At 42.2% G+C, this 22319-nt stretch overlaps 1 protein-coding gene across 2 annotated transcripts in view; it reads right to left on the reverse strand.

Moving 5' to 3' along the window:
- The window catches only part of eya2 (EYA transcriptional coactivator and phosphatase 2), a 35182-nt gene that overhangs the window by 3323 nt on the left and 9540 nt on the right, over positions 1 to 22319 (reverse strand). The window contains exons 2-12 of one of the 2 annotated variants that reach the window (XM_080425115.1): positions 18286 to 18363; positions 17483 to 17523; positions 17051 to 17175; positions 16410 to 16523; positions 12203 to 12279; positions 11559 to 11742; positions 11188 to 11324; positions 10790 to 10873; positions 6116 to 6205; positions 1939 to 1997; positions 650 to 810 (exon numbers count right to left, since the gene is read on the reverse strand). In XM_080425115.1, the coding sequence (XP_080281241.1) occupies positions 650 to 810; positions 1939 to 1997; positions 6116 to 6205; positions 10790 to 10873; positions 11188 to 11324; positions 11559 to 11742; positions 12203 to 12279; positions 16410 to 16523; positions 17051 to 17153 (1009 nt within the window). In that variant the 5' untranslated portion in view covers positions 17154 to 17175; positions 17483 to 17523; positions 18286 to 18363. The remainder of the gene's footprint in view (positions 1 to 649; positions 811 to 1938; positions 1998 to 6115; positions 6206 to 10789; positions 10874 to 11187; positions 11325 to 11558; positions 11743 to 12202; positions 12280 to 16409; positions 16524 to 17050; positions 17176 to 17482; positions 17524 to 18285; positions 18364 to 22319) is intronic. The other variant, XM_080425116.1, reaches the window with a different exon arrangement.

Raw genomic sequence — 22319 nt, forward strand, 5'->3', positions numbered from 1 at the left:
ATTGAGTTGCATATCCTTTTGCAGGATCTCCATCTCAATTGTCTGATGACCTATGATTGGTCAGATTATTAAGCGAAAACAGCTGGATGCACTTACAGTAGTTAGTTCGTTTTTTCATGGAACTGGTGTTCCAAATGTTCACTTGTTGTATTTTGGTATCCTGATGGTTTGGAGTTTTTGGAAATGTGAAGTGCTAAATTCCACAAACTAACTAGTAGATTACTACCAGGTTGCTGTTATGATACCATGCAGGACATCCAGTCAAAACATTTAAGTTGACCTGAGTTCGTCTTCAGTTCCTGCTAGTGAGGTCACCATACCATTAGAAATTTATAATAACTTACATTGGTTCTCAAAGTGGGGGTGCCCTGGCAAATATATCGTTGCTGTCGGGCAGAAAACTCGTATTTACATATTTTAACTTTTTATGTTTTTTTCATAATGCCTTACTACAGTGTCACACTAAAGTACAAAAATAGCAGACCTACATGCTCAAATATCTGCTATTTTAGCTATTTGTGAATTTGAATCCTAAACAGAAACAGTTTTGGACATATGAGGTTTCCATCCGACAGCAATGCTATCAATTATTAATTTGGGGGTCCTTGACATGAGAATGTTTTAGAAGTGTAATAAGAATCAAACCCACCCCCGATGTTGTTCTTGTAGGTGTTGTAGATCTCCTTTACTCTGCGGTATCGGAAGGCCAGTTTCCTCATCCAGTCCACCCCTCCATGGACCCCGGAGCCCAGACACAGGGAGCCGGCCCCTGCCGGGCTCTGGAAGCCATCTGTCCCAAAGTTATAAGTGCTGCAGGATGGATGAAACAGAGGACATCAGCACAGAATCAGCATGGGAATCAGAACTGGTGGACACTAACTTTGTTTCCCCATAGCTTGTTATCATTCATATGGTCTGATGGCAGAGATGGGGAAGATAATACATTGTGACCTTTATGGTAATAATAATAATGATGATGATAATAATAATAATAATAATACCTCAGATTTATATAGCGATTTTTTAAGTACTCAAAGTTGCGTATAATTCAGATATGTTATGTAAACAGCATTTTTTTCCATTGTCAATAAATCTTTTGTTTTCATATTTGCCTTGAATAAAGCAATCTGTGAATTGACTTGTGTATGTATGTGTTCTTACAATTTACAAACTAGTTAATGACTTCAATGACTTGACCGTCTAACCAGAAACAATGGCATGTAAAAAGAATTATGCATAAAGGTTGCTACTGAGCTGTCAGTGTAATGTAACTAAAGTAGCATTCATTGTAAAAAAAAAAAAAGAAAGAAAGAAAAAAAAAAGGATAAAAATTGGGAAAAGTGAAAAGTCTCTGCAATAAAATTCAATAAAAGAAAGAATTCACAGACACAGACGTACATATATTGGTAACAATTGAGCTCTTTCTCAAATCACTTTGAAACCTCCACTAAAGTGCTTCAAAAAGTTTACACAATAAAATGTCTGGAGCGAGGGAGACAGATAGAGAGCTAAGATGATGAGATCTGAAAGAATTATGGAAATACTATGATGTATCATATAACTACGTGCTGGAAAGAATAAAACACGAACACGCACGCGCACACGCACACGCACACGCACACACACACACACACACACACACACACACACACACTCTACTGCTATATCCTGCTATATCCTGCGCTGAATGTAAAGCTCAGGGGCAAGTCTGGTTCAGAATGAAGAACACAATAGAACTGTCAGGCTGTCTCTCTCCGTGGGACGGTAAAGCCTAGACTAGAGTAATACTCAGTTGCACGCCGGTGTCGCGCACCAGAAATAGCCAATCTACAAGCTCACAACGTGTTGCAGTGTGATGCGTCGTGCGCTTGTAGATCCGCTATTTCCGGCGCGCGACTCCAAGCATCAATCAGGCATAAATGACAGTAGGAGCCTTACCTCAGGTCCTGCCCGTTGTCGTCAGATGCCACATCATCAATATGAACCTGGTCACATTCCTGGGAAATGAAAATGAAAGAGGATATATTAGAGAGAGATCTGTTTCAGAGCGGAGCTCTGTACGGGCAGGTCTCTCACTCTTTTAAGAGAGCCTCCGGGAACGGAGGGGGGGGCCGAGGAAATAAAGAGAGAAAGAAAGAAAAAAGTATATAACATGAGGCAGTGGGAAATAAGTTGCAGAGACGTGGGACAGCGCGGCGCCAGAGAGCAGAGCGGGTACGCGGGTACTCAGCAGAACCACACTGCTTGGCAGTGCCACGCCGATCGAACCTCGCAAACCAGTGATTCTCAACCTTTTTCATTTCAAGGACCCCCAGTTTGATATGCATTAGGCCACAGAACCCCATTGGATTAGATTTTTATCTCTGGGAGCTACACTGTAAAATCCTCAGTGTTACTTTGACTCTCATAGCGCTTCATATGCTCTGTGGGTTAAAGACCCGCAAAGGTCCATATCAATCATTTAGCTGGGGACCCCCTGGAACCCCCTCAAGGACTCTCGGGAATCCCTGAACCCCACGTTAAGAACCAGTGATGTAAATGTTCTTACACAACTATAGCCTCTACATGCTTTACTGTGGATTTGGTGTTTGTGGTCAAAGGAACACTTGTCCAGAGAGTTCCTTTGTTATATAACAGCAACACTGACAACACAATAAATATGTAGTGGTGATGAATGTGCACAGCAGACGACTTCCTTTTCATGTTTTTCATGTTGTATTAAAATTCTTTTTTCCTTGTCTTTAAAACAAACATAGAAATGTTTCTAATCTTTTCCCAAAAACTTTTCAACTTTGTAAATGTGAGTCAGCCCATCATGACGTAGAATGCATGGCTGGCTGTGTGTTATTCCTCTCTGGGTCAATGCGGTAACACAGGGAATAATGCCACTCTTTATATTGAGAATTTGACTATGCATATTACTTTCCCCCTACACACATATGCATTCAAATCACAACCGTGAAAACAGTCACATTTGAATGTGTGTGGATACTGTGGAGCACAGTGTTTTGTAACTTAGTGTAGCAATCGTTCATTGTAAAAAAAAACAACAACAAACCAAATGTAACCAAATGAATGTATAACATTTGAGTTAATGGGTTAATGACTATGAGTAAAATCAACACTGGGATTCCACTGTGTACTTAACTGAAATCACATTGGTGTCTCTCATGATAGGCTAACAGACAACACCCATGTGTATCACACAAGCCATCATCCATGCAACCACCACTGCTCTTAGTCTGCACTTTAATATTGAGTCTGTGATCTTTCAAATCTGTTATTCTCATTTCACTCTTCCTGCAGTCTGTCTACCCATCGACTGATGCTTTGAGCCTTTAAATCCTACCAAATACACATACCCACACACACACCACACTGTATATGGACAGAAGTAAATAAATATGGACACACACACACACACACACACACACACACACACACACACACACACACACACACACACACACACACACACACACACACACACACACACACACACACACACAGTGATCCCACTATAACTCCTACTACTGTACTTGTCACGCAGCGACCCAGGAGGAGAAGACAGGCCCTCCTATCACCTTTCAGCTAGTCTGAGACAACAGAGTGAGACGCTACCTCATCACCCGCCACCCCCCCCCCCCACCCCACCCCCCAACCACCACTACTGTTCTCTCCATCTGTATATCCCCCCAGTTCGTGACCCAGCACCCACTCACCAGACCCTGCTGGGCTGCAGTTAACGCCTGCACCGTGCATGTTAGTAGGGCTACAGTTATCGATTAGCGAGTATTCTATTGGTACTAATTCTAATAGATTTTTTTTTAAATTTGCTAACTGGATTAGTCTGATTGAAGTGTCGCACAAAAATAGCAAATATATTAGATCTATCAAGAACCTGCATTTTCGCTATTTAAAAAACAATCAAGAAAAACAATCAATAATTTCCCCTCCAAAATCAATACTTTTTAAAAATCAAAATCAGTTATTGATATTTTTTTTAAATAATTTGTTAAATTGATTAACTGTTGCAAAGCCCCTGATGTATATTGCTATAGGTACTACTATGTAGTTCTATATTCACTGTACAGTACGTTCACATTTATTGATCGACTGTGCACATGTTCAGTCATTCAGGGACCCTGTGCAGATATCAGCTCATCATTTTATTTAACTTCTATTTTTAATTGTTCATTTAATTGTTTTGTTCTTTGACACTTACTTCTAAGACACCTGAATTTCACTCTGAGATCAATAAAGGTTTATCTCATCTTATCTTATTTATGTGTATGTAGCTACTGACAACCAGTGGTGGAAGAAGTTCAAAATGTGTGAGTAAAAGTAAAAAATTATTACCATAAAAAAATGTACTAATTATACAGAATGGCCCATTTCATATAATTACATTGTAATTAGTAATGCATTAATATGTTCATCACTTTAATGTTGCAGCTGCTGGTAAAGGTGGGGCTGATTTGAATTACTTCATGTGCTGATGGGTAGCTTAACCTATAATATTACATCATAATGTGTCAGTTAATCTATGTTTTGTATTAATAATCGAAAGTTCAAAATAACTAAAAATAACTAGTAACTAAAAAGTAAAGTAAGTAAAAGTACCTCAAAATTGTACTGAAGTACAGTACTTGAGTAAATTTACTTTTCACCAATGCACAGGACATGGACAAGATAATTGAGCTACAAGACTTGACATGAGTTGTCAGCCTGCTGTGGCCTACCGAGATTTACTGAGACAACTCACACACACACACACACACACACACACACACACTCTGACAACAAAGAGGGGATAAAACTGAGTTTGTAAATGGCTTTGCTGGCCGCCTTCCCTCTTCTACAGTACACGGCTTCCACTCCCATGTGACTAATTTCCCTCTTGGAGACACAGACACAGCTATAATTACAGCACAAAGTGTCCTTGTTTTGTCTATATGTGTGTGTGTGTGTGTGTGTGTGTGTGTGTGTGTGTGTGTGTGTGTGTGTGTGTGTGTGCGCACACACGCGTGTGTGTGTGTGTGTGCAAGCGCGCGTGTGTGCGTAAATGCATGGCTGCCGTGTGTGTGCCGTATAAGTGTGTGTGTGTGTGTGTGTGTGTGTGTGTGTGTGTGTGTGTGTGTGTGTGTGTGTGTGTGTGTGTGTGTGTGTGTGTGTGTGTGTGTGCGCGCGTGCGTGTATGTGTATAATCCTTCTCTTTGTCAGAACAAAGCAGAGGAATGCAGAATAGAAAGCTTTTACATTGTTCAGTCACTGACAGGTAGTAAAACTACACTTTAATAACCCCTTGGAAGATTCCTAGAATACGCCTCCATTTATTTTCTGGGCCTAGCATTCATATGTTAACTATTAAACATTTACACTATTAGTTTCTGGACTGATCTACTGGTCACAGTGCAGATGTTCAGTAGCAGCCAACATAGACTCCTAAGTTTGATATACTTTTCCCACTACTGATCAATTACCCAAGGCCTTTTCGGTGTCTCGCACCAAAAATAACTGATCTACAAGCTCAAAACGCATCACAGCGTAATGCATTATGAGCTTGTAGATTGGCTATATTAGGTGCAAGATACGATGCCAAACCAAGTATAAATCAGGCATTAGGAAATGCTTGTAAAACAGTTAACATTCTATTTGATGCCAGTTTTGGGAAAACAGCCTGCAAGTTGTAACAAGCCCCTTGCTATGCTGTTTACTATTAGGCCTAACATCAATGTTACGACTGATAGTTTCACATTGGTTACTAGTAGTTAAATGTACAATGTAGCACTGTACAATGCACACATACTGTAGGAGAGTAAAGTGGATGCGCATTCCCAAAAAGAAAAAAAGCTGTTTTAATGACAAAAGGCCAAAAAGATTAATATTCAAAAGAATATTCAGAAGAAAAAAAGAATCCTAATGGAAGATAAATTGCACAAAACTCAGTTCTACCGTACTGTCTTCTTTAAATAGTTTTTGGACGCATAGCGATACTCCCGTTTTCCCCTCGACATTGCCCACAATTATTAACCCAGTAATGATCATAAAAGGTCTCATATGCATTTAAAGGGGGGGGGGAAAAGGCCTCATAGTCTTTGATTAAAAATCTCACCTCCAGATCATTGAAGAAGAGCCTGGAGTCTGCCAGATTGAAAATCATCTCTTCCATCCACAGTCCCAGAGACACCGCCTTGGAAGAGTCCTGAAAACCCAGACGCAACCACAACATTAATAACCTTTTCCAACCCACACTTTAACACTTACACCATATTTTATTTTTCTGACATATACAAACAAGAGTGAGAATGGCAGCGCCGCAAGCTTCACTGACGACGAGAAATTGCACTGCAATTTTCAAACTAAACTAAAACTCCAGCGCCATGTTGTTGTTGTTATTTTAAGCTTTAGTGCTATGAAATCTCGAAATGCATCCACGTTTTTCCTTTGTCAGTTCCATGATGCAAGGCAATACATGACAAGACAGCTTCATTTAACCCATTCAATCCGGGAATGCATCTATGCAATTTTTGATTTGAACTATAGCCACTAGTTTATACTTTGGCTAGTCAAAAATAGCAGATATACAAGCTCTATGAGCTTGTAGATCTGCTATTTTTGAAAAATCTTGAACATTTGTGCAAATATTTGAAAGCATATATTTTTAGAAACAACATTTTAAACTCAAATCTTTGCTTCTGGGGGTCCCTGGAACAAAATGTTTTACAAATGTTTGCTTTAAAAATATATACATTCATAGATTTGCTAAATTTGTCACGATCAAAAAAGAATCAGCAGATCTACAAGCTCATAACGCTATGAGCTTGTATATCTGCTTGTATGATAGCGAAAGATATCTAAAATGACACAGATACGTTGCCGGATTGAATGGGTTAATACAAGACAATTTAAATCAAAGCAATCACGACTGTGCGCACTTCAGCGTTCCATTTAGCCTTGGGCAACTGGAGGAACTAAAACAGTTTTTTTGGCTTGTGGCGCTGAGCTAGTTACAGAGGATTATGTGCAGCTCGCTACATGGTTTGAGGGTTGCATGGTTAGGATAAGAAATGCGATGTAGACTGTCGAGGGAAAGGACTGAGCATAATGGCATGGGGTACGTTGATATTCTTTTGCTGTTTACTGTGATGAGTCATCATCATTATCCATGTCATTATTCTTTCCCTGTCAGTCCGGCCGCCCGTCTGTCTCTGCAAACAACCTCTCACTCAACCTTTCAGCTCCGCTGCCAAGTCCTCATTTGGACTGACGCTGCAAACAGGTTTCATCAGCGCAAGAAGGAAGTGTGATTATTTATCTGTCAATCATTGCTTCTGCTCTGTCTTATCTCCACGGATCTGTCTTGTTGGCGGACTCCTACTGTCTCTCTTTCGCCTGGTTTTTTTCTGCACTCCCTTTCTTACACTCACCTTCATATTATCTTCTTATCATGAGAGTACATGTGTTTATAATTAATCAAGACAATTTAACACTTAACCATTAATCATTACTCTAAATATACTGTATACTATCATGATATTTATGACATTGATCTATCTGATCTTGAATTAATGGTCGATTCTTTATGCTTGCCTGGAGTGTAATACTTGTTTTGTTTGTTATTAGTATCTTGTCATCTCTCTTGTTTGTGTACTTAGTGTCATATTTGATATTGTTTGGTTGATTTGGTTGTTGTAGTTTCTATTTTGTTGCCTAATTTCTTCTTTAAAAAAAAAGTATATTATACATTGTATCATTGTGTCTAGGACCCCCTCGAAAACGAGATGCTACATCTCAAGGGGTTACTCCTAATAGAGAATTTCAATCATCATGCTGATAAAGCTGCAATGTCTATTGTGCTACTCACTTCACCTAACTTCACGTTCATTTTGATATAGAGGCTTATGAGTCTAAGAAGTGTCCCTCAGCAAGACACTTGTATATCATGTTTTCAGTTGAAAATCACAATTGTGTCAAATTATTTCATTTGAAAATCTGTAATTATCGTTGAGTGATGTTGACATAAATATGTATGTGGCATAATCCTTCACCTGGTCAGTGTTAAGGAAAACTGATTGCTTCTTGGAGATATACTCCTCAATGCCAACATTTTCTACTCTCAGCTAGGGGTACAACAGTTAATCGAAATAATTGATTTAATTGACAAACAAACAAAAAAGATTGATTTTAATCAAATTAATAAGTGAGTATAAAATATAATTTATAAATACTGTACATATATATAAACACATAAGACGCTTATTGATTATTCAATTAATCAAAAAAGTAATCGATAGAATAATCACTAAGAACATTATCGATAGTTGCAGCCCTTCTCGCAACACTTCACACCACCATGTGCCTTTTCCTCCCTATCTCAGATTTTCTCTCTTTCTCTCTCTCTCTTGTTGAAAAAAAAAAATATTCCGGGGTTGGATTACTACACCAACAACCCAACAACACTTGTTGTTTGATATGCAAAGCATGAGCCTCGACTCAACGGGCAACGAACCAATTGCAAGCTCTGGACTGGCGTTGGATAGATAAACAATGTAGGTGTATTGTTTTCAGCGCAGAGTGGAAAAGCAAGTGTGCTGCGTGTGTGTGCGTGCATGTGCGTGTGCGTGTGCGTGTGCGTGTGTGTGTGTGTGTGTGTGTGTGTGTGTGTGTGTGTGTGTGTGTTGTTTTAATGGCAGTGGTGGTTCTTTGGCTGGCAGGAGTGACGGGGACGTCAGCCAAAGGTGAGCGCCCGATTAGTGTGTCTGAAATGACAGCCGGCCTGCCTCCTTCTCTCCCCGGTCCCAACGAATGGTGGAAATTAGTTTTTTGGTATTAGGTGGTTTGAAGGGGGAGTGTAACAGGTAGAAACTTGGGGGGTGGGGGGTATTAAAAGGTGTAAAAGGAGATGGGGCGGAGGAGAGGGGTGGGGACGGGAGGGGACGGGAAACTTGGACGAGTAGGAGTACAAAGAGGTGAGAGAGAGAACATTTAAAAAAAAAAACTGCACAGGGGAAGATGAATGTGTAGAGAGCATTGAAAGCTTACAAGGGCCTTCTTGTTTTTAATAATGGAGATAATCATCATCTGTAATCACTTTCCTCAAAAGATCGGAGGGCGTTTCAACACAGAGGCACGGAGCAGAAATAAAAGCAAGGTCCTGCCTCTTGCAGATAATCCCGGTGGCCGAGAACGGCAGCAGAATAACCAAACATGGGGAGGGCGAGGGGGGAATAAAGAAAAGAGACAGAAGAAGAAGAACAAACATCTCAAACCATTCAAGTCCTCTCTTTTATGGTTATGCAGGGGGGACGTTCGGCGTTAAAAAACAGAGAAAAGTAAACTCGCTCAGCAGAGGAAGGAGCAGGGTGCCGTCGCCTGCAGAATGATAGATGAGATAAGGGAAGAGCTGTTACAAGGGGAATCAACTCCTGATGTTCCTCCTGAGTTCACCTCTGGCTCTCAGAGCCGCTGAAAACAACTGTCTTTCAACACGGCCATTAGTCTTGCCTGCTCTCGCGGCCCTGACTTGCCTTAACCGATAGGCTCAAAACATTTGTTTATGGCCAAAGTTTTGCTAGTATCAGGCTGTCATGGGAAAACACGGGGGCCTTTGAAACTGGACGAGAGAGAGAGTGTGTGTGCGAAAGGGAGGAGAGTGAAACCCCCTCCCTAAAAAAACAGAAAGAGATGAAGCTGTGATTTGTTTCAGGGATGAAATCTATGCCACAACAGCCTTGCCAAAAAAAGAAAAGAAAGAATATCTTGCATTATTGAGTGACAGTGAGAATAATAGTCCCCGTACTAGGATGAACATTATGAGCTGTAAATTCTGGAGGGAGACAAAGGACACAGTGCTTGGTTGTAAGCGACGTCGACGCTATGGACCCGGGTCATAATCTGTTTTTCCGCTGCCGATCACTCAAATTCCTTGTCTGCGTGTCCGAGTTTTGAAGTCAGCGTCTATCCGACGAAGCTCCTTGGTTCCAGCAGCGGGGAGTCTGGGTGGTGGGTGGAATCAGGAATCTTGGCACATCAGTCACATTTCAACACATCCACTCTCTCTCTCTCTCTATCAGTTTTTTTCTCTCTGTTTCTCTCTGTTTTTTTCCCTCTCTCTCTCTCTTTTACTTTTGCTGCCTCTCTCTCTTCACCCCTCCACAACAGGGGGAAGAAAGGAAAAAGAAACAATGGCATGCACTGCTTGGCCTGGCGGAGCTGCATGAGCGGATCCGAAACGGAGCGCCGCTAGCCCCCCCCCCCCATCAGCCCCCTCGCGTCAACCTCACCAGGGGGACCGTGAGAATTCAAAACACGGAGCGGAGCCAAAAACAAGAAACTCGCTGCTGTCCTTCCCCTTGTCTTCTGGGCCGCCCGCACCCGTTACGTAAAGAAGGTCCCCGCTGGCTGTCCATCAAAACCGCGGGACGTCGGGGCAGCCAAACAAACCCCCGGTGCATTATGTAAAGAAACAAGAGGGCAGAAAGGCAAAACAGCCAGCGTGTGAAAACGCTCATGCAGGAGACCTGGGGGTCACATACACAGCTCACACCGTCACCCCTCGGATGGTTAGCCAAATAAGCTGTCCCGTGACAACCAGCGGGGGGTAGGGGTTATCTGAACGGGGCTGGGATCAGGTTGGTCAGGGTGTAGTGAGGGCGTTTTGCATTGGGAGTGTGCACACTGTGTAAGACGCTGGTGGTGTCGTGTGCGAGCGGATGAGGTACGCACGCACGCACCATACAGTCTTCATCATGAGGGAAAGTAGAGGAAGAGGTTTGCATTGCCGTACCTTGCCAAATCGCGTGGAGAAGGTTCCCGTGAGAAGGGAGTGGAAAATGATGATGGTCTCATCCAGGTCCCAGATAAACACACGCTGCAATGAAATAAGAGAAACGGAAATTCAGCCTGATGCCTGTGTGGGTGTGTGTAAGTGATTATGAGTGTGTGCTTGTGTGATAAAGTGCGCATGTGAATGTGCGCTCGTGCATTTCACATGCATGTGTGTGTGTGTACATGGAAGCCACGTGTACAGTATGCAGACAGTAAAATCTTCAGTGTTAATTTATCCATTTGTAACTCTGAGTGTGTACATGTGTTACACTGAGGATTCTAGCGTGTGTGTGTGTGTGTGTGTGTGTGTGTGTGTGTGTGTGTGTGTGTGTGTGTGTGTGTGTGTAATGTCTATACCTCTATATCAGAGTCCAACGGTGGAGCAGGGTCACTCGCTCTCTTCCTCCCCCGCAACTTCACCTCGGACCCCCTTCTGGCTGACACACCCTCCTCTTTACCTGGGGTGGGGGGGCTGGGGGGCGGGTGATACTCCCCTGGGAACACACACACACACACACACACACACACACACACACACACACACACACACACACACACACACACACACACACACACACACACACACACACACACACACACACACACACACACACACACACACACACATACACAATTAGAATAAACTTTTGAACCACAATATGTAAAGAAACCATTTTCCAAACAACAACAACAACAACAAAATGCATAGGTTATTTGTCCTTCCTTACCCGTGTGTGAATCTGGACTGTGATTGGGCAGCATGGCGGGGTGCTCTGGGTGTTGATAGGCTAAAGGGGCTGTGATGGAGGCGGGGCTGATGTTGCTACCAGTGAGGTAGGGGTTGTTATAATGATGGGAGTTGTAGTATGGTGAGTACTGACTCTGACTGTAACTGGAGTATGCTGAGAAGTCCTGACAAGAGAAAGGAATCATTGAAGTCAAATCAAAATCCATCATTCAAATCAAAATTGAGTTTAGTTAAAAAGTGATATAGACATGAATTTAAAGGAGTGATATTTGCTCTTATAAACTGGTTGATTGATTGGTTGTTTGGTTGACTGATTAATTGATTGACTACATTTTTTAAATAAATGTTTTATTCATTTTTTTTTTTTTTTTTTACAGCTTTTAGGGATAATGAATGATTCCACAAAGAAATCAAAGCTGTAGTTACTGTATAAACAAACCTTATTAGGGGACAAACACTAAACTAAAATTATATTGTATATGCATGCAATTAAAAGTCAATAAATCATCAATTAAACATGACATCAAACTAATAGCTTCCCAATTGTGAATATGAAAGCAGTCAGACTGGATGAAGCTGTATTGTCTTGGCAGTAAAAAATACTGTGTGAGGTTAGGTACTGACTTGTTGAGCAGGGTTGAATGGGGTTGAGGTGGCGATTGCATTGGTGCCTTGAAAAATTCCAGACGAGATACCGGCACCTGAGATGCAAGCAGAAAACCACATCAACACGGTCTCATAACACGTTAACACAAAAAGCAAGGTAAAATGTTTGTTTTTGGGGGGAAATACAGAATTTAAACCAAGAACTCAACAAAGAATTTCTCTTGTTCAGAAATCGAACTTGGGCAAAAACAAGTTCCCAACTTTTGCCAATTTGTTATCATTATCTGTGGGATTGTTGAGTGAAGTGCTGGTGTAGAAACCCCCTGCGGACAGGAGGAGTTGAGGGTTGTGATTTATGGCAGAGACAACAATACAGGTGGGAAAGTGTGCAGCACTCCTGTTCCTCCAGTACACTGCTGCTGTTGTTGTTGTGCACGCCATCAGTCTTATCAAGCCAAGGCATTAATGTTTACCTATCGGCAAAATACCTCCACATTGTTGCTGTCTCCCTTTCCAGCTTGCTTTTATAACCCTAAGCATATTGCATATTATCTAATTAATCTTAGTAAAATGTTTAGGTATCACTTTTCTCCCCACTCACCCACCCACATTGCTATAAATAAACAATATTCAGGGTACATGAAATTATTATCTTGCACATATCCTTTGACCAAGCTCTACCTAACATTTATCTTTCAAATTTAAGGATACATCATCAACATCATACCACCAGCGGATGAACCAGCAGCGCAGCAATATAAGTGTATGGTCACCGTCCTGGCGGAGAAGCTTTGCTTGAAACCCACAGAATGTGCAAGTGTGCCGACACCGTTTTTTCCCGACCCCATGTTAATGAATGCAGCTGTACTCAATGGCCGTGTGCGGACGCAGAGGAATTTTTTCCCCCGCTCCGGGGCAAAAAAAAGGAGAAGGTTTTCCACGCGCATTCTCATTGAAACGCATTGACCAGACGACCGCTGTGGCTATGGGTTTGGCGTGAACAGTCACGCACTATATGTGCGCGAGCGACACTTCTTTTGGTGGGTTTCCAGTTGCGCTTGAAAGAGTAGCACCAGTAATCTTACAGCACAGCTAGACAATTGTTATCCTATTTTATCAGACTAAGATTGCCAAACCAGAAAATCATATTAAAAGAAAGAACAGGCTCAATAAAAGTAGAATAAAACATTTTCCTCATTGTCATGTCCGCATTGAAACTCAGCAACTTCCTTAAAAAGAAAAATGTTTTGCCTTTTATACATATAGCATTTGAATTTGCATCAACGTTAATAACCTTCCGCAACTGCATGAAGTGAGGGTTATCTCAAAACAACAGACCTTTGTTTAGGACCCTCAACATCCTTTACATGCTGATACTTCCCTTATGGCAGAGATTTGGTCTCCCCAAAGGTAGCACCAAGAGATCCAGAATGTCTTTGTTCCATCTGCTATAGTCTTTCTAAACACCGTAATCATGTCAACTCATCTCATCTTTCTTTCTTTTCTTCTGCTTTCTTTTCTTTTCCCCATAATTAATTCTGACACCGTTGGTGATATGGATCTTGTATTGTGTTTGTGTATGAATGATGTATTGTGTATTTCTGTTGGACTACTATCGATAAAGCAAACTGCCCCTCGGGGACATTACAGTTTTACCTTACGTTTTACCTTACGTTACCTTACCTATAGATCATATATTGTAGATTATGTTCTGCCCCCACTTTTAATTATATACTGTTTGTTTGACACTTACACAAAGTATACAAATGTATGCGGCTATGGTAGTGTGAATGGTGCTTTAGGACAAAACATCCATCTATTGGTATCACATATTATACATTGATACCAGAGCTGCATGGACTCCAGATGGACTCACAGTAGGCTGCGAAAATTACGACTTGTGACTGACTTGAGACTTAACTTGGACTTGCACCAAAAGGCGTAAAATCAGCTCTGCTTGATACATTTGAAACACCCGTTTAATACCCTTCAGTTGGCCAGCCATGGTGGTATTACAATTCCCAACCCTGGGGGGGTAGGTATTACAGCAATGTTCTCTGCATCCAACGTCATCAACAGTAGAGATTTAGATTATACATCATGCCTCCATCCATTACGCTATTCCTCTTTTGTTGATGTTTATGCTTTACCTATTCCTTTACTCTCTACTGTTCTTTTTGTCATTCTGGTTTCTAGTTCTCCTTTCTGTAACGTGTCCCGTCCTCTTGCTCCACAGTGAATGACAAACAGGAGAGTAATGACTGTGTGGTGGAAGAACACAGAAGTCTCCCAGGACAACACAGCCAACTTCAAAGAACCCAGAAGTCTGTCATGTAAACACCGACTGGCTCCCATGGCCCCCATTTGGTTTGGGTTGTTCATACAGTAGATGTGTTTGCATGTTTGCGTGTTTGTGCATGTGTTTGCATATTTGCGTGTGCGTGCGTGTGTGCGTGCGCGTGCGCTTGTGTGCATGTGTGTATTTGTTAATCGGTGTGTGTTCCTATTGTATCTGTATATTTTGTGTATTGCGCAGATGGATGACTCGGAAACATTTGGAAATTGTACAAACATCCAGTTTTTGTGGCAGTTTGCTGCTGTTTGAAGTCAGCACAGTATTTATAATAAAGCTTAATGATTTATGCACAATTTTCTCAGTTTGGGAACAGCAAAACATCTTTCCAGCCCACACTACAATTATTTCAATACATTTGTTTTGCTTTGTTGTTTAGCGAGTGTACTGGTTTGTAAAGAAACATAGGCTAGATATAGCAATGTGAGAGTAACTGTGAGAGTGTACATATGAAACCAAATTGACTCGTCGCCGTCGTCGGGGTCCATTTGTTCCGATTTGTACACTCTCAGAGTAAAATTAACACTATGGATTTGATTGTGTACTTATCACATGAGCTGTGCTCTGTCTATCCAGATATGTGAAAATGAAGTGTAACCTAAAAACATCATAAGACCAGGCTTCTCCCTGTCTTGTTCTTCTCCCTAGAGTGGAAACGGTGCCCCATTCCTCTGCCCTTTAGTGTGCCTTCCTCTACTGCCAACATTAAACCTGCTCACCCCTCCTTAAAACACACCTTAACCTATCCCCTCTCACACAGGAGGTCAATTTCACGCTGCTTTGAAAGCCATAAAGTCGCACTGAGCGAAGCATGCTCTGGGCGCCGAACGACTTGAGGAATGCGAAAAGCAGAGACGCTCGCGCATGCGGCCAGTGCGTGGGTAGAAAGCCACACTCGCTCACATTTCGTATTTGAGTGTTTGCCTTTTTGGCAAGAACGCTTGCCCATCTTTCCTTTTCAATCTCTCCTTTCTTCACCTCTATGCCACTTTCTGTGTGTCTCTCGCCCTCTCGTTCTGTCTCTGTTTTCTTCTGTCTCCCCCTCTGTCTCTCACACGCACACACGCTGTGTTGTTGGTCTGAGTGGAGAAAGAGGGCCTGACCCCCAGAAATGAGGAGGGGTGGGGAGAAGTCTGACGCCAGGAGCCCAGACCGCAGCTAATGTAGAACAGGTGGGGTTGAGAGGAGAGGAGAGGAGAGGAGAGGAGAGGAGAGGAGAGGAGAGGAGAGGAGAGGAGAGGAGAGGAGAGGAGAGGAGAGGAGAGGAGAGGAGAGGAGAGGAGAGGAGAGGAGAGGAGAAGAGAGTGGATGCCCACCAACACAAGGACCACTATAAACTATGATGCTCCTGAATGCCACTAAAAGTAAAGTCAGAGTGTGTATCCCTGTGTATACCCCGCTCCTTTTTGCTCATGCATGCATCCATGCGTGCATGCTGATCCGTGCTTATTCATGTACAGTACATGCATGATGTGAATAATGATGCATTTTGTCGATTTGTTCCAATGGGTCCAATGTAGTTAATATTTAGTCACAAGCTCTTGTTAATACTTTTCACTGGTTAAGTATGTATAACATTCACAGACTTTCCTATTTTGGGCATGTCATTATAGGCAAAGTTTTTCAAAGATTAAAATAAATTGCCAAAATAGCACATCTACAGGTTAACAACGCTTCTAACCCTAACACTAGCACATTGTGAGTTTGTAAATTGTCTGTTTTTGATACTTTTGCGTGGCACTGCCATATGACAAATATGAAACAGGGCATTCGTATATGGAAAAACACTTTAAAAAGCTGAAATGTGGAGATACAATGTTTCTGCCCGACAGCGGCAATTCGTACGTGTGACTGTGCATGTGTGGGACTAACCGTGCGTGGAGTAGCTGTAGAGAGCTTGGCTGGAGGGAGAGCTGCTGAAGTTTGAGTAACTCAGTAATCCAGTCTGTCCAGGAGAGTGGCTTAGTCCTTCCTCTGTTTTAATATCTACATATTGAGAGAGCCACAGCTCAATGGATGGGGTATTGTGCGCTGTACAGTCACAACTCAAATTTACTGTCACATCACAGGCTTACAGGTGTATAGATGTGGGTGAAATTTGGGGGATTTTGCTGCGTGTGTTCATGAGGCAGTACGTACATAAACAACAGAGGAACTGAGGTACTGCAACATTTTAACCGTAGCTTACTGTGAAATATACGTAGCTTGTAGATTACAAAACAAATGTATTTTATTTAACAAGATGATGATGTGTGCGTGTGCATGTGTGTGCGTGCGTGAGTGTGTGCGTATGTGCATGCGTGTGAGAGAGAGGGAGAGAGAGAGAGAGGGTTTGCTTTCTAGGGTTAGGAATAGGATGAGAATTAGGATTAGTGATGGGTTAGGGTTAGGGTTAGTTGATGAAAGTAAAACAACGTAAAACAAAACTGTGCGTTTATGTTTAGCCTCACTGTAAGAGGGCCCTGTGTGTGGTGTGAGTACGGGGTGTAAGGTCCTATGTTTAGTGTACTCACTGTAAGAGGGCATGCTGTAGCCCTGTGTGTGGTGTGAGTAAGGGGTGTAAGGTCCTGGGGGCTGGAGGGCCGGACTGTACTGGGTCTGTCCGTACGCCGCCATGACACTCCTCTGGTCAGCTGATCTGAAAACAGGAATTCATATTTCAGACACCTGCATTTCCTTCAAGACAATATTCCTTTTTTGTGTTTTAACTGAGAGGGGGATAAATGAGTTTTTCCTGAGAACTGACAAGAATTAACAACAAAACAACAAAATCCAATAGAAGTTATTCTATTTTCAAAAGGGAATTCCATACGTGACTGACTGACAATATATAATTAACAATGTGCTGTTCCAGTTAGCATTAGCATTTCCTTAAATTCCTGTGTGACTGTTATCTGATAAGCAACCCATGCATTCCAGCTTCAGCTACGGACCTGAAAACTCACCGTCAGTACAAAGATGACTCTAAGATATAGACCAAGAAGTCCTGTGAATGACATAAAATCATGGTCAGAAAATGCTATTCAAATTGACAGATCTTTTCAAATTGAGAAATAGTTGTAAATGTGCTATCAAAATGGCAATACTTTCTACAGTGTGTGAAGAGGACTTTGTTTTCACAATACTGTTTTAAGTAAGTATACAAACAGACTTCCCAGTTGCCACATATTTAACTGACTGACTAAATGTAAAAAAATATTTATATCACTGTTCAACTCATTTCTGATCTATAAACATGTTCATGAATATGGTTGTACAAAAAAGGACACATGTCCATGTGTTTTTGGAACGGCTTGTCACAAAAAGTGTCCCCATAGCTGCGTTCATTAATTAACTTTTTGCTGTATATATTTTTATTTACTGTTTATTTACCTTTGCTAAAAATTACTAAGAAGGCCTAAGAAAACAGAAGCACCCTACTAAATAAATATACCCTATTTTTAACCCTCTGTTTTTGAGTGCCGTGCCCCCAATACATCATGTTCATGAAATACTAACACAATGTTCACCAAAATTTGAATTAGCTTATTTAACCAATTAAACCCTATATAATTCATTTACTGGGGTCCCCCAAGGCTCTATACTTATTTTTGACAAATAAAAAAAACGCCTATAACGACATGCCCAGATTATGGACGCTAATGTCCAAGTGGTTAACAGAGATATACTGCCACCTCTGTGAGCAAACTGTCTGTTTTCATAAGCTCCAACGCAGATCTGAACACGTTTACTTCATAAGGCTTTTTACCTGCCTCTGTAGAGAGACTTATCCCCTTTGTCCTGTCACACTGTTGCTCGTCAGGTTCCTCCAAAGCCGTCAAGTCTCCTGTGGAAACAACAGTGAATAAACTCCATCAGGACAGAGGTATGCTGGTGAGTGACAAGTGATGAAGTGCCCGGGGGCAACTGACAGACGCCTCCTCTGGCCAAGTAGGACGAAGAGGAGAGGGGCGGGTAGTTTTCACACAGTTGAGGAAGTGACACAGGGTTAGGGAAGGAGAGAGAGAGTCAGAGAGATGGAGGAGGAGAGAGACCCCATGGGTCCTTGAGGGCGTTCCAGGGGGTCCAAAAGTAGTTAATATAGCATCACAATCATTTTAACCACTTTATCGATGTATACGTTGGCTATTCAAAATTAGCAGATCTACAAGCTCACAGTGCGAGCTTGTAGATCTGCTAATTTTTTTTTAATTTTGGGGGTCTGCAGCTAAATATATATCAATTTGGGGGTCCTTGACATGAAAAGTTTGAGAACCACTGATGTAGGGGACAATGGGAAAGAGAGAACGACAGACAGACAGACAGACAGACAGACAGAGTGGATAGTGTGATGAGGACAAGATAAATGTGGGACAGACATGACGGAGTTTGCCTAAGATCACGATTATAAGGAAGTCGTTGACAGACAGCAGTAAATGGTTGGTGGTAGGAACTTGACGGGTGACATAGTTTCCTGGGAAAGCGCTGAGGAAGAATGCCTCGCTTCACTGCCTCAGAGTCACTCTGCCGCTTGGCACCCGCACTGTACTGTGGTTGTTACATCTTGTAGAGCTACTTTAAGACATCGAATGGGGGTAGAACAGACAGAACAAGGTTTTACAGGCCTCTTTCCAACCGGATATTCACTGGAATGGAATCTCAAACCGAAGTGAAGGTGTCTGGAATTTTCTATGCATTGGTTCATAGACTTCTCAATATTGGCTAGGAATATGCACTCTCTGTGTGTGTGTGTGTGTGTGTGTGTGTGTGTGTATATACGTGTGTGTGTGTGTGTGTGTGTGTGTGTGTGTGTGTGTGTGTGTGTGTGTGTGTGTGTGTGTGTGTGTGTGTGTGTGTGTGTGTGTGTGTGTGTGTGTGTGGGGGTGTGTGTGTGTGTGTGTGTGTGTGTGTGTGTGTGTATACAGTAGATATAGATATATATATATAGATATAGATATAGATATAGATATAGATATAGATATAGATATAGATATAGATAGACATAGACATAGACATAGACATAGACATAGACATAGACATAGACATAGACATAGACATAGACATAGACATAGATAGACATAGATATAGATATAGATACACACACATACAGATAAACAGAAATAAAGTAATGAAAATACAATAAGGGAGATAAGAAAAGAATGAAGCAAAGGAAAGAACAATATAAAAGGAAATGCTTGAGAACGAAAGAGAGGGCTGAGTGAACGAGACAAGAGGAAGAAGAAAGTCCCAGGTCAGCACACTGGAGGTCAAAAGGTCAATGCCAACACGGCCTAGTCTAAACAGGAAGGTAGAGCGGGTCATTCTCTCTACTGGCAGTTCCCATAGCCTGTTTCCACAAGTCCTTCACAGCGCTGCTGTATCATGACCATACGCAGCTGTCAGCCCAGAAAGGTTCAATGCATCTAAGAACTAATGACCCTTCAAAAGACATAGAAGGAGAGGTCCTTTGCCTTACAGCTCTCCTGTCTGTCTGTCTGTCTGTCTGTCTGTCTGTCTGTCTGTCTGTCTGTCTGTCTGTCTGTCTGTCTGTCTGTCTGTCTGTCTGTCTGTCTGTCTGTCTGTCTGTCTGTCTGTCTGTCTGTCTGTCTGTCTGTCTGTCTGCCTGCCTGCCTGCCTGCCTGCCTGCCTGCCTGCCTGCCTGTCTGTCTGCCTGTCTGTCTGTCTCTCGCTCTCCTTTATCTCTCTCTCTCTCTCTCTCTCTCTCTCTCTGCCTCTGGGCAATTCCAATCTGGCAATGTTGGAGCTAGCCACATGAACTTTGACCCCGCTGACAAAGCAAGGACAAAGACAGACGGCAGACATGAAATATGGGGGCAACAGAGGTTTACAGCAGTTGAGAATTGGGCTGAAGGCAAAAAGAAATCAGTCTGAAGTTCGAGACAGAGAACCAGAGAGAGAGAGAGAGAGAGAGAGAGAGAGAGAGAGACAATGATTGTGACAGTCTGTCTCATTCTCAGAGGCTTTGAACACCAGTGTCATCGCAAATCCTAAAACCTGACGGAGAAACTCAAGGTGTGTCAATGCCTTTTTTACTGAAGAGCAGCAACTGCTCTGACATCGCAGGGAAGACAAATCATATGTTATGGTAAACTCCAACTGATGCTGCAGCCCTCCCGGCGTTTCAAAACACGCAGCATGAATCATGATGTTTTCTTAGCAAATAACGGCATTCCTACCGAGGACCGGGGGACGAAAACAAACCACTTATGTGTCAATGTTAATGACCATAGAGTAAACACAAGTAAGAGGGACAATAAATGTGACACTAGAGTGGGTGATCTATGGTCACTATAAGGAAATGGCGGTGCAAGTGAACTTGAAATCAACGTAAAGGGAAAGGTCTAGAAGAAGACATGGGTGAGATCATCATGAGTAGAAAACAAGAAATTATTTCCATTCATCTCAGTGCAAAGTAAATCAGTTATTGATTTTGATCATAGCTATGAATTAAATTATTTGTTTTATTTTTATATATTTGTTTTATTTTTGTTATATTACAGTTCAGTTCAGAACAGTTCAGTTCAGTTAAATACAAGTTGGGGACAACAGACTTCACGTTTGGCCTCGGGTACACCGACTTTACTTGAATTCAATTCACTTTGAATTCTACTGGATACATTTTTATTCCATTAAATTCCTCTGATATGAATTTGACTTCAGCTAAACTACTATCAATTTCATTTCACAGTCATGTGCTCGACACCAAAGCAAGCCAGCGATGCTGTATAGAGAAACATTCACCTCAAAGCGTATAGCGGAATGAACTCTACAGTACAGAGTCAGAACACGAGCAGAGATAGCGGAACTGGTGATGTGCTGTTTTTTTCCCCTGCATTTCAGAACATTGAAGATGGGTAGAGTAAAATGGGCATGACTCTGTTCCCTCGGAAACTTTGTGACCCTAACCCTAACGAACAAACACACAAACTATCAAACAAACGAATACGCACACACACACACACACACACACACACACACACACACACACACACACACACACACACACACACACACACACACACACACACACACACACACACACACACACACACACACACACACACACATTATGCCGTTGGTTCTCAAAGTGGGGTAAAAGTAGTTAATGTAGTATCACAATCATTTTAACCACTTTATCGATTTATACGTTGGCTATTAAAAAAATTGCAGATCTGCAAGCTCACAGCGCGTCACTTCGTGCCGCACTGCAAGCTTGTAGATCTGCTATTTTTGAATGTTTTTTTTTTAAATATAAAAAATGTTTCAGATGGTGGTCCACGGCCAATTATATATCAACTTGGGGGTCCTTGACATGAAAAAGTTTGAGAACCACTGCATTTTGCTATCACAGGCACACGCACATATGCAGAAACACACTCCAAACAAACACAGGCATGTGGGGACAAACATGTATTCGTTCGTGCACGCACGCACGCACGCACACATGCACCCACACACACACATGCACCCACACACAGTCACACACTGCCTTGTGTAGGCACTTCCTACTTGAGGACGAGGGCTGGGAGGAGGACGCACAAGGCCATGGGAACAGCAGGGCACCGGAGGAAAGAGGAGCACCGCTCTGCAGAGACATGGAGCGCTGAGGCTTGAAACTAAACCTAAAACAAACCCAGCAGGGGCCACTGGGGCCACTGGGGCCACAGGGCCAGTCCCACCAGCCTCACCTGGGTCCTGGGGTCCCTGCTACACCACTGCTTCTTTCACGGATATCAGGTTCTCTCTCACTCACTCACTCACTCTCTCTCTCGCACTCTCTCT

The sequence above is a fragment of the Gymnoscopelus braueri genome (genome assembly GCF_963280865.1).
Source record: "Gymnoscopelus braueri genome assembly, chromosome: 3".
Classification (NCBI taxonomy): Eukaryota; Metazoa; Chordata; class Actinopteri; order Myctophiformes; family Myctophidae; genus Gymnoscopelus; species Gymnoscopelus braueri.